Source organism: Pteropus alecto, unplaced genomic scaffold, assembly GCF_000325575.1.
Source record: "Pteropus alecto unplaced genomic scaffold, ASM32557v1 scaffold45, whole genome shotgun sequence".
NCBI classification, from domain to species: Eukaryota; Metazoa; Chordata; class Mammalia; order Chiroptera; family Pteropodidae; genus Pteropus; species Pteropus alecto.
In genome coordinates this window covers 39596395-39608957 of record NW_006442491.1, presented here as the reverse complement: position 1 = coordinate 39608957, position 12563 = coordinate 39596395, and the positions used below count along the sequence as shown (strand labels likewise).

Here is a 12563-nt window from a genome sequence, read left to right as displayed (position 1 = left end):
CTTTCCCTGTCTTCTCACATCTGTATCTTGCTTCGCAGGAGGCATCTCAGCACCCGTGTGCTCCTGGCCCCAGCTGGGGAGGAAACCAGGCTCTAGGGTGGGGTCGTTGGGAGGGTCCCTGGGGGGGGTCCCTGGGGGGTGGTCCCCGGGGCATGCCACGCCTTCTGGGGTCTGGGTGTTGGGAGCAGGGAAGGGCATCGCAGAGGCGTGGGTGCACTGGAGGGGCATTCCGCATGTGAAATTATGTTTGTGTCTGTCTCCTGCATGGAAAACCTTGGGTCCTGATAACGAAAATGTATTTATTTACCTGGCTTGTCTTACCATATACCAAAAAGTAGTTTCAAAGTTGTAACATTGAAACGGAGTTTAAGGTTTCTTTGAGTTCTTTGTGGGTTCAAACTGCATTGATGAATTATGTTCCTATGTGTTGTTTCCAGGTTGATACACAGTTTAGTTTTACTGGTTTTAGTTTGTTTTCAACTTCAGTTTCTATTTTTCTTTTGTCTTCATTTTACATTCTGAACGTATGAAATATTTCCATGTTACGAACTCCAAACCTTTAAGACACTACTGTTTGTTCCTTCTCTGGTCCCCCGCCCCACAGAGAAATACTTTTTAAGGTTTCGTTTCATTGGGTTCTGGGCCACCCTTTTAGTGCTTATTCTGTAAGAAGCTGGACAGACAGACGCACGTTTGTGCCTTTTGCCCTCTTCCTCACACCAGAGGGGGCACAGATGCTGATTTGCACCTCAGTTTTTTTCTCAGTGATGTAACCTAGAGATTGCCTTCTGGTGGCATTTTAATCGCAAGACTAACGTTTCTGCGTAGTGCCATCAGAGGAGACATGTTTGATCGAGACGAACTCCTGTGTGGCCCACGCCCTGAGCCTGAAGAGGCTGCGGAGGGCGTGGGTACAGGGCGTGGGTGCGGGCCCTGGTCTCGGGCGCAGGGAGAGGTGGCATGGTGCGCGGTGCCCTTCCTCGTGGCACTGACCGTCACCTTGCCGGTGCCGCGGAGACCAAGTCCGTGGCGTCGGAGGGTGTCGGGGCCGCCTTTAGCTGCAGGTCAGCACACGCATGCCTTTTTGGGGAGGCGTAATCCACACGGCGTGTACCCGCCGCGCAGCCGGACTGGGCTTTGAGAAGTGAGCGCCAGTCTCTCCTCTGTCGCCGTCAGTCGCGGCGTCCCTCTCCCGTCCCTGTCCCTGGAGGCCCCGCGTGCCGCGCTGTCGGCCGCCCTCCTGAGCTGCCTGGGAGTGGGCTTGCACGTGCGTGTGTGTGGTTACGAGCGCACCCACGCTGCTGCAAGTGGCAGTGATGTGTTTTTACGCTGAGCACCCCGTGTTTGGACACGTGTGCCCCACTCGCCAGCGGGTGGACGGGGTCCGTTTGGGGCCGTGAGGCAGGGAGCTCCCGTGGACAGGCGTGCACGAGGCTTCCCGCGGTCTCGTGTGCACACCCTCCTGTCTTGGGCGAGGGTCAGGAGGAGCGGCCGAGCCCCGTGGGCGGTGTGTGCACAGTCCTGTCCCAAAGCGCCCGCCTCTCCCGCTGCCCTGCGGGGTGTTCCCGCCGCTCCACCGCGTCAGTGCGTGCCAGGGGCGGGCCTCGTCAGGCGATGGTGCCAGTGGGTGTGTGCGGGCCCCGTCGTCAGTTCGAGGCCTGTTTCTAGAGGCACAGTTTGCATCCAGCGGGCGTCACCCTCTGCAGCACAGGCTTGGGCGAGGGTGACCAGCGTGTTGCCCATGCAGCACCCCGCGGTCAGGCACAGGGACGTCCTGTGGCCGGTGGTGCTTGGCCCTCCCGCCCTCTCCCCGGCACCCACTCCGGCTCCTTCCACCAGCTGGGGCCCTGCGAAGCGCTGCCAGGTCGCGATGGGCTGTGACGGTTGGTGGCCCGTCGCTCCCCGCTGCGGTGGATTTCTGTGCCACCGCGGATGGCGTCCAGGTCCTCCCGATACTGTGGATGCATTTCGAGCTGGGTTCCAGCTTTCGGCCGTCAGGAGTGAAGCTTCTAGAAGCTCGCGTGGACACGGTTTTCATTTCTCTCGGGCACAGACCTAGGAGTGGGCCGGTTACGTGTGATAAGTGAAGGCGTCGAGTGTAAACTGCCCGCTGTTTCCCACAGGCAGTGTGGCCCTCGCCCAGCGTCCATGTGGCCAGTCCTTTACTTGAGCCATTTTTGTGGGTGCGAGATGCCACGCCATTGAGGTTTCTGTCTGCATTCCCCAGGGACTAATGACGCGCATCTTTTCATGTGCTTATTTGTCATTTGCATATCTTTTGTAAAGCGTCATATTCAGATTTTCTGCCCGGTTTTTTAATTGGGTGGGTTGTTTGTTAGTATTGATTTGTGAGAGTTTTAAAAACATATTCTAGATACAAATTCTTTATCAGATAGAATTGTTTTATAAATATTACCTCTTAGTTTGTTTGCCTTTTCGTTTACCTAACAATGAATTTGAAAGAGCAGCTTGTTAATTTTAACAGTCCCGTTTATCATTTCTTTCTTTCAGAGTTCATGTTCTGTCTCATTAAAGAAATTTTTGCCTAACCCAAGACACAAGGATTTTCTCCCATGTTTTCTTCTAGGATCTTTATGGTTTTAGCTCTCACTCGATCCAAGTTAATTTGGTAAGGTAGGGGTCGAGATTTGTTTTTCCTGTAGGAAATCTAATCGTTCAGCCCTTTTTGTGGAAAAGTTCTTCCTGTCTCTGTCGAACCCTCCTGCCACTTTTATCGCAGTCCGCCGACCCCGTGCGTGCAGACTTCGTTTCTGGACTGTGGTCGTGGCCCATGTGTTGCCACGTCTGCCCCTCGGCGGTAGAACACTGCGTGCCTCCTGCGACTGCGGTAGGGCGCGGCGTGGACTTGGAGCCTGGGAGCTCTGCGCTCATCCTTTTCAGAAGCGTTTGCGTGTATCTGAGTCCTCTGCATTTCCTAAAAGTTCGAGAATCAGCGCGTCAATTTCTGCAAAAAAATGGGCCTTCTGATATCTCGCCGGGGATTGCGTTGAATCCGTAAATCAGATTTATGGTAATTGACATCTTGGTAATATCGGGTTTTCTGATCCATGAACACGATATGCCTCTTCATTTATTTAGGTCTTTCAGAATTTCTCACAGCGTTGTTTCGTGGTTTTCGGTGTTGATGTACTTCATGTGTTTTGTTACATGTGTTAAGTATTTCTGTTTTTATGTTACATAAATGGTGCTTTTAAAAATTGTAGTTTCCAGTTATTTGTTGCTAACATTTGGAAATATAATTGCTTTTTAAGTGTTGGGCTCATATATCCTGTGACCTCGCTGAACTTGTTAGTTCTTGTAACGATTTTGTAGATTTCTTGGGATCTTCTATGAGGACGCGCATGGCGTCTGCAGCAAAGAGGTTCGCGTCTTCCCTTCCGATCCGGGAACCTCCTGTTTGCCGTTCCTGCTGCATCGCGCCGGCAGAACCTCCAGTGTGATGTTGAGAAGAAGCAATGGGAAGGGGCGTTCCTGCCTCGTTTCCGATCTCGGGGGGTCCGGTCCATCTTTCCATCGATGTCTGAGCTTAGCTGTGGGTTTTCAGAAACGCCCTGACTGGGGCGAGGGATTCCCTTCTGTTTCTCGGTGGTGAGAGCTGGTCGTGAGGCAGTGCTCCATTCTGTCAGACGCCTTTCTTCGCGTCTTGAGATGCCCACATGGTCTCTCTTTTTCAGTCTAATGCGGTGAGTTTTCAGAAATTATACCCTGAACGTGTTCGTTGCGTAATATCAACCTGTATGGAAATGTTATTGTCAGGAAGACGCCTCCTGTCCCCGTTCTCATGCTCTGGTGGGTGCCCGTGTGTGTGCGTGTGTGTGTGTGCGCGCACTCATGCTTGTGTATGTGTCGGGTGCCCGTGTGTGTGCGTGCGCACACTCATGCTTGTGTATGTGTCGGGTGCCCGTGTGTGTGCGTGCGCGCACTCATGCTTGTGTATGTGTCGGGTGCCCGTGTGTGTGTGTGCGCGCACTCATGCTTGTGTATGTGTCAGTGAGGGCCTCACTGTAGGGGACACGGCGCTGTAAGCTCTGCGGCCCCAAGTTTCATCCAGACTGTGAGCGTCATCTATGAAATGAGGTGACACAGAAATCGTGTGCCGGGTCCTGAGTTTCGTGCTCCCGCCGCCCCCACCCCGCCTGCACTGCTGTTCGTGGGGGTGACGGTGGCAGGTGTGGGGCGGGGATCCTGGCCTGCGGGCCAGTGGGGGATGGGAGGGAGCGGCCCCTCCTGGGGCTTTTAGTTTTTTTGTTTTAGGTATTTCAGATATCTTTTTTAAACTTTGGGATTCGAAAGCATCAGTAGTACGGGAAAATAATTTTTTACGTTTGCATCAGCCAGGTCGACACTAGCCTCTCATTTTATTTTCCTTGGCTGTTTGCCTTACCCTGGCTGATCTCGTTTGCAGCTGGCCTGAGGGGTGTGGTTTGATTCCCTGAACATCAGATAAAGAGACAGTTATGCTCTTGACTAACGCGGGTACTTTTCCACGAAGACGGCTGTGCTCACGCCTGTGAGGGTGACTGTGGACTCTTAGGAGTGGCTCCGGAAGGGGGCTGCCTCCAGCCTACCCCTCACTGAGCCGGGGTGTAGACGGGGCACGGGACGGGGCACGAGAAAAGTTGCGACGCACAGTGACAAGCAGGGAGTGCTTATTACTGGCGTTATGATGCGATTGGAAAACAATTTTAACATTTGAGTCTGTTTTCAATTTTGCGTCTACTTTCTCCCTAAAGTAAATCTACGTTAGTATTAGACTTCCAGGTAAAAAAGCCACGCTGTGTAGTTTTTGGTGACATGACATCTGTGTCGTTAATGCCATCTGTGTTTGTCGGGTTGAAGGGACTTGAAACCCTGGCCTGTCGATGCAGTAACGGGCACTCAGGCCACTGTCTCCCGGCTCTTGCGGGGGGGTGGGTGTGAATTTCCCACCTCACCCTGCTCCGCACCCGGCCTGCCCGCTGCCCGCTGCCCGCTGCCCGCACGCGCTGTCGCCTCTCCTCGGGTCAGCCTGTCTTGCGCTCGCCACGTCATCTTCATGTAGCCCGTAGCTCCTCGTTCTCTCTTGTCCAGCCCCTGGCCAGCCCCTGGCCACCCGCAGTCACCTGGTTTATGTCCATATTCTCTACTCGACTGTCCGTGCCCGAAGGCCAGGCACGGTGCCAGGACGAGTGTCTGAGCCTGTGTGTGCGGGGTGCAGAGCTCGGGGGGTAGGAGGAAAGCCGGGTTCCCGCCCTGCGGGCTCACACCCAGCTCCAGTGCGGCTGGCCTATGGGGACCACACCTGCCCATCTGGCCCGAGCCTTCCCCGCCCGTCCCCCAGACCAAGCTCACTGCACCCGACTTCCCGTCTCTCAGGAGGGAAGCATTTCTCACCTCCAGTTTTTATTCTGAAAAATTTCAACCTATTAGAAAAGACTGATTCAGTGAACACAGCATGCCCGCCCCTCGGCTCACGTGCTCCCGATAGTCTTGACAGCGATTTAACCTGTGGCTGACACGGGCGGTGGCTGCAGGGACCGCCCGTGCCTGCCTTACATGTGCGTGGAGTCGTCAGGGCACAGGGACCTGGGGGACGGGGTCTGTGGCGGTGTCAGGGGCTTCCGGTGCTACTTGGTACCAGGCGTCTGCTGCAGCATGGCCGGCTTCACGCACACACTCACACGTGCAGGTTGTGTGTTCCGTGTGAGTCGGTGACGCGTTAGTGATTCCTTAGTCTTACCAGAACGTGTTAGGCAAAGTGAGCTTGTACTTAAAGAGACTTAAAGGAGAGAACATTCGGGGTGCACTGGGGTCCCAGAGCAGCCTGGTGGCACAGGACCACGCGTGCGCTGGCAGCGAGAACCCGGCGGCTCTCTGCTGACCTGCCCAGGGTCCAGGGCGTGGGGTCCACTTCCCTGCCCGGCACCCCAGGGCGCCACAGCCACAGGAGTGGAGGCACCGGGTCCCGCAGCAGGGTCCCCGCGCTGGGTCTGTGCCAGCGTCAGCGGTAGTGACACCCGAGGCTCAGACAGCCACCTGCCTCGTGTCCCCAGTGGGAGGGCGCCGCGGTTTCTGCCTGAGCAGGTGGCGTGGTGGACGGAGCTGGGGCGACGTGCCCCCCGCTGTGGCCCAGCGCGTGGCGAGTCTTCAGCCTCCCATGAGCCGCGACTTAGGTGCTGGTCAGGGTGAAGTTCGTGGTTTTCAGTGAACCGATGCAGAAACTGTTTGCCAAGTACGTTTTATCCTGCTCTGAAGACGGAGACGGAGGCAGTTTGGGCAGGGAGGGCGTCGCGGCCAGAGGGTGGCCGTCCGTCCCGCTGTCCTCGTCCTGCCGTCCTCGTCCTCCCGTCCTCGTCCTCGTCCTCCCACCCTCGTCCTCCGCCCTCGGCTCCTGCGGCCGCGGCTCCGCCAGGCTTTCTTGCGTGCTGTGGGGACGGGTCGCGCAGCTAGGACGTGCGCGGGTGGCCTCGGGGGGAGCTCCCTGTGGCATTTCAGATCGCGCCTCGTGCCGCCCAGCTCCGGTCGCCATCCGGGTGTCAGCGGGGGGCGCGGAGGCAGCCCCTCTTCGCACGTGCTTAGTTGCCTTTCTGTCGGTTTTGCAGACTCGTCGCTGTCTGATGGGTGGTGGCGCTAGGGACCCTCGGGTTGGGGGTGAGGGCAGGGCTCTGGTCCCTGCTCCGGTCATCGCGGCCTGGCCACTTTGCTGGGCGACACGCCCTCCCAGGCCCAGGGCGTGAGAAAGGGTTGTGCAGAGGGCTGTGACAGGTACGGCCACAGCTCGCAGCCCCGACCCCCAGAGCCTGTGCCGAAGCGCGTGCCCCAGCAGCGCTGTCTCACGGGTGGGGTCCCGGGCAAGTCCGGGAACGCCTGGTTACGGGCAGCGCGGCCGTGGCCGCCCCGCGTGTCTGTCACGGACACAGCAAAACTGTTGGTGTGGGAGGGTTCAGAAGCGGTGCCTGGGTGAGGACACTGGCATTTATCTTGAACTCCGGGGCACGGGCCGGGGCGGCTCATTCAGTCTTAGGAGCTGATGGCTGAGCTCGGGGTGTAGTCCGGTCCCCTGGGGAGGCCTTGAGCTGCCCATGGCGTGTGCCACTTCTCGCCCTTATGGGGTGCCCTGGCCTCCCAAACAGGCAGAGTGTCAGGGTCCCGTTGTACGTAGGAGCACGTGAGGCTCAGTCACTATGGCCTTTCACACTGCTGGTGGCGGATGTCATGCTGCGTGTTGTCATTTTAAAGCCTGAGCTTTCAGGATGCAGACCAGAACTAGCCCGAGTCTCCACCAATAAGGAAATTGCAAATCCAGTTTGAAGAAAATACTGTGTAGCCACTGAAAAGTATGTTTTAGAAGAACGTGTCCTGATGTGAGAATGCTTACGATGTAAGAAAATACAAAACCGAACAATGAAACGACCTCGGTATTCTCCACGGTTGGTGAGCACGGATGTCATAGTCGCGCCCGTGGCTCAGAGCGCAGCGGCTGTGCAGCCCCGCCGGCGGAGGGGCTGGCGCCAGCGGGTTTCCACCTTGCTGTGTGTCTGCGTTTCCCAGGTTTCTGTCGCGGACACTTCTATCTATCTACACGAAGGCGGAAGCGAATGTTATTAAACCTGTCGTCTGTCTCCCGTCCGCTTGCCCTGGGGGCTTCCTCTTGCTCCAGCAGGTCGCTGCTTTGGTTTTAGGTGGCCCGAGGGAGGAGGAGGAGGGAGGTGACGAAGGCAGAGGGAGCAGCAGGGGCCTCCAGTGCTGGGGGTGCAGGGAGGGTGGCCCGGTCTGTGGGTCTTGACCTCACCTGTTCACTGCCTTTGGGAATCGACCTGTTGGCCTGGAATTGACCACACGGGCGGGAAGATCAATCTGCAGGTTTTCTGAAATGCGGGTTGTTTACTGTGTCACGTTCGACCTTCTTCCCTGACGTGAGCGTCGGAGGAACGTGGCCCCGTGGTACACAGCCCTCGTCCCGGTCACTGTGAAATCGCGCGCCTGCTGGTGTCGGTGGCCCTGTCTGCGAGGCGGCGGTGGACCGCCCCTGCACGGCACATTCTCTGACTCCGTCAGGACGGACCTCCCCATGCAGGGTGCTGCCTGTCAGTGCAGGTGGTTGTTTTCCGTGACCTTTTATTGAGGACTTAAGTTACATTTTGAAACAAAGTCACGTTTCTTTGCCTTTGTGTGAATAGATACTGTGTGCCTTATGTATCTGTTTGAAATGAGTGATTAGAACCAGAGTTTACAAGATCTGGAGCTGTGATAACGTCATTAAAACATGGTGTTCTGATGCTGCCTGGGCTGTCACGCGTGTGCCTCAGTTTTCATTTTGGAATGGGCAACTGTGATACAGAGTAAGCAGGGAAGCAGCACCCCCAGCTCCAGTACAGCTGTGGCACTGGTGCAGACACACGGAGCCAGGTGGGTCAAGGTCAGGTTAGAGCCCCAGCTTCTGGAGCCTTCTGCCATCTCCTGGCTCTCAGGCATCTGCGCTGTCTCTTGCTTAGCCACTTACGGACCCACTCGGAGATGCTTTCAGTCCTGAGAGGCGGAGTTCTCTGCTTCCAGGGTCACTTCTCGCAGGACTTCCGGTCCCTTCCCTGACTTCTGTTGCAACCACAGCCTCTTTGGGCTTTTACTTCATCAGCATTTTAAGCACATTGCAATTTCGGGAATATTTGTCATTTAGATATGCCTTTAAATTTTTGTAGATGCAACTTTCTAATCCATAAAGCAGCTGATAATTGAAGTATGTACGTTGACGGTCATAGTAACAGATGTGACATTGGGGTGCTAAGCCGCGCAGGTACTGCTAAGCCTCATTTGGCTCCTTGTCCTGCCAGCAGCGACTTGGTGTCTACAGTTCGTAAGAGGGAGGAGCAGAAGGTCCCGCGTGGATAGATGAGTGTGACGAATGAACGGGTTTGCGAGGACGGCATCCGGAGGTGCTTACCAAGTCATTTTTGGGGGGTCTCTAGCGCAAGCATGGGCCTGAGTGGTGGCCGTGCGGGCCCCAATGTCCTACCCCAACTCTGGTGGCCGCGTGGCCACCCAGGCTGTCCCCTTTCCCGCCAGGCCTCTCCTGGGTGCCGTGTACACTTCTGATCCGGTGTCGTCATCGGTTTCGGTGACAACTCCGGGCCTCCCTCTGGCCTGCGCCGGCAGCTCCCGGGTGTGACGAGCTCGGCAGAGTTATTCGCAGCAGCCTGGTTTTTGTTCTTGTTTGTTTGTTTGTTTGTTTGTTTTTAGCTTCAGAGTGGTTTATTTTCAAAGGGCCATTGTAGAGGGCAGCTCTCTTCATGGGCACATGTGGTTCCAGGGGCCTGTTGTTTCTTGGTGTCGTGGTGGCTGTCACAGAGCCGGGACCCAGCAGCTTCAGAGGGACCTCAGAGTCCTGCATGGTTCGGGGACGCGACGGCTAATGGAGGTCCCCGGCCTGGCTTTTCCTTGCCCAAGCGTTCCCCTCCGAGGTCCCCCTGCCAGGAGGACACGGGCCTGGCTGGCGTGGGTGTGGCGTGGGTGCCGGGCGGCTGCCGAGGCCTCACGGGAGGAAGGAGAGTGGCTCCGTCGCTGACTCTGTTGTGGAAAGTTAAACATGGAGCTGGACGGCTGAGCCACCGCTGCCGAGGGGCCCGTGCTGTGACGGGTGGCCGGGCTCTGAAGCTGAAATTAGTGCCAAACCGACCGACGGATTTGCTCTCCAGTGTCTGAGCTGGAGCATCGCGCATTCGAGAGGCTCTCCCTGTCGGCGTCTGGGGGTGTCCCGGGTCAGGCGTGGGCACAGCGGGAGAGAGGGGAGAGGTGCCCGGGCGGCCCTGAGCGGAGTTTTTGGAAGGGAGCCGTGCTCGCGGCTGTGCAGGACGACAGGCAGAGGAGCCCCTGGTGTGGCCGTGGGGACTGCTGGCTCTCAGGTCCTGGCCAGCTGTGTGCACAAGGGACAGGGGCGGCGGACTTGCCCCAGGCAGGGCTGGGGTCTGAGGCTCCAGGCCGGGGGGCAGCCGCGGTGTGAGCCACAGCGTGTGTGCGGGAGTCCTCGTCGAGAGAGCTGGTGGCAGGCGGCGTGGCCAGCGGGAGCTTTGCTGCCTGGCTCGTGAAGGAGGTGTGACCGCTCCTTGAATCCCGGGAGGAGCCCACGTTCTTGTCCCTGTCCCGTGGGCCGTCTGAGGGGCAGGTGCGTTGGGAGTCTGGCGACTCCATTTACCTTTCCTCCTTCTTCTCAGAGCCGGCAGGCCCCCGATAGAGCCGGTGCTTTCTGACGCCGGGTGTCCTTTGTCCCCTAGGTATGGTCCTCGTGCGCAGCGAGAATGGGCAGTTGTTAATGATCCCTCAGCAGGCGCTGGCCCAGATGCAGGCGCAGGCCCATGCGCAGGCCCAGCCTCAGACCGCCATGGCGCCCCGCCCTGCAGCCCCCAGCAGTGCCCCTCCTGTCCAGATCTCGGCCGTGCAGGTGAGTGCGCCCCGCCCTGTCCCCGCGGCTGTGTGGCGGGTGCCCTCTGTCGTCCTCCGCGGGGGTGGCTGATGCTGTGGCAAGGCCGGCCCCGCTCGGAGGAGCCAGCTCCGAGTCCACGTGCGCGACACCCGCCCTGGCCCCGCCCTGCTCTCCCGTGACCTCGCCTTCCGGTGCCTCAGTTTCCTTCTGCAAAGTGGGGGTTCTGCCCGTGCTCCTGTCGCGGGCTCTCACGAGGGCCGAGAGTAGTGGGATGACGTGGAGGAAGCATCAGCGTCAGGGAGGCGCACGGGGGCCGTGTGAACCGTACAGAGGGCCCCCCCTCGCCCACGCGGGCGCTCATGCCGTAAGGGGTTGCCGCCCGGGCCCGGAGGAGGCGGCGGGAGGACCGTCCTGCTGGTGACCTCTGCTGCTCTGAGCTCCGTGGCTGGTCAGAGCTCAGGGGGAGAGGGACTAGAAAGCTTTGGAAGCCTACTTCCTTTCCCCCGCGAGTTCAGCTGCGTCCCTCGGTGGCGGTGCCCCGGCACTGCAGGGGGCTTGCAGAGCGCCCCCTTTCCGGGCTGTCTGAAACAGCTCAGAAGCGTCCAGGGCCTGCCTCATCCCGTCACGTGCGGAGCAGGCGCGAGGCATCAGGCGCGAGGCATCGGCGGCTTTGCGTGTCACTGTCTGAGCGTCAGCATTTTGCCATCGGCCACCCTTCACACCAGCTTCGGGGACACCTTGCTCAGGACTTGAGCTGTCCTTCCTTTGGACCTAGGTGTCTGCTGGCTACCGGGACCGTCTGTTTTACACTCTTCACCACTGGGACTGGTCTTTAGACCAGGGGACACATGCTTCTCAGTGCCTTTGTCACTTTTTTAGTGCTTGTGAACAAAGTGACAAGTCCACACAGGGACCGATTTCCCAGGTGCAGGCTCGCCGTAGGAGCCGGTGGTGTTTTGTTGTGCCGTGTGAAGATTCTTTGCTTTGGTGAGAAAGGTGTAGAGTTAGGGTGGCTTTATCCAGAACTGTGAGTCCACCTGTAGACGCACTCGAGTATGTCGCTCTGGAGTCAGGATTGATTTTGAGGTGTGCTGGCCCGCGGGGAATTACTGTCACTTGTCGCTCCTTTTAGATGACGCTAACTTGTTTTCCAGGCACCCGGGACCCCTCTTATTGCACGGCAGGTGACCCCAACGACCAGAATTACTGTCACTTGTCGCTCCTTTTAGATGACGCTAACTTGTTTTCCAGGCACCCGGGACCCCTCTTATTGCACGGCAGGTGACCCCAACAACCATCATCAAGCAAGTGTCCCAGGCCCAGACGACGGTACAGCCCACCACGGCGTTACAGCGCTCGCCCGGAGTGCAGGTGTGCGTCCTTGGTGCAGAGGTGGCGCACGTGTCGGGGCGTCGGGCGTGTGTGCGTGCCTATTGCACGCGACTTTACGGGTGGTGACAGTGGCCCTCGTGTGGGCAGCAGTCCCCGGTCCTGGTGGTGCGTACTCGTGTGTGACCCCCACACACCTCTTACTGGTGAGGCATCAGCGATTCGTGGGTTCCGGAACTGTCCATCTCAGCCAGCGCGGCCTCCTTGCGGTGACCCCTGCTGTCAGGGGCGCTGGCACACTCCGGCAGTGACCCCTGGCGGGTCAGCCTGCTGTCGGTGGTTTTTTGACCCGTGTGGAAGCCGTGGACGGGCCATGTTTTGGAGTAGGGGCTGAACTGACCTCTCTCTCGGCGGGTCTGATGCTCAGCCGACTCGGCCTCTGGTCTGTAGAGCCTGGAGGAGGCCCGTGTCCCGGCTCTGCTGGCCCCTTGCATGGCAGAGGGGACCCCTGCCAGGCGCGTAGCCTGCTCTGGGCAGCCGGGGCGCTGTCCCCGTGGTGGAGGTGTGTGTCGGTGCCCACTGGAAGCGCGCGTTTCACAGGGTGTGTCGTGTTTCATCGGGCACCTGGGCGGGCCGGGGCCGTGCCTCGGCACATGGCCGATCTCGCGTGACGCCCACCACAGCTCTGCAAATGGCGGACCACGGGCGGTGCGGGCAGCTAGGGGCTAGAGCGCCTGGCGCTGCCCAGCACTGGCTCTGCCCCCACCGGACCTCGCCCGCGTGCTCCTTTGGCGTCTGCAGTGGGCGGGCGCTGTTT

General features: G+C 58.5%; 1 protein-coding gene across 1 annotated transcript in view; it reads left to right on the top strand.

The window, feature by feature from the left end:
• The window catches only part of TAF4 (TATA-box binding protein associated factor 4), a 60511-nt gene that overhangs the window by 21177 nt on the left and 26771 nt on the right, over window positions 1-12563 (top strand). Inside the window, exons 2-3 of the mRNA XM_015597166.1 lie at window positions 10269-10435; window positions 11669-11788. Of these exons, the coding sequence (XP_015452652.1) occupies window positions 10269-10435; window positions 11669-11788 (287 nt within the window). The remainder of the gene's footprint in view (window positions 1-10268; window positions 10436-11668; window positions 11789-12563) is intronic.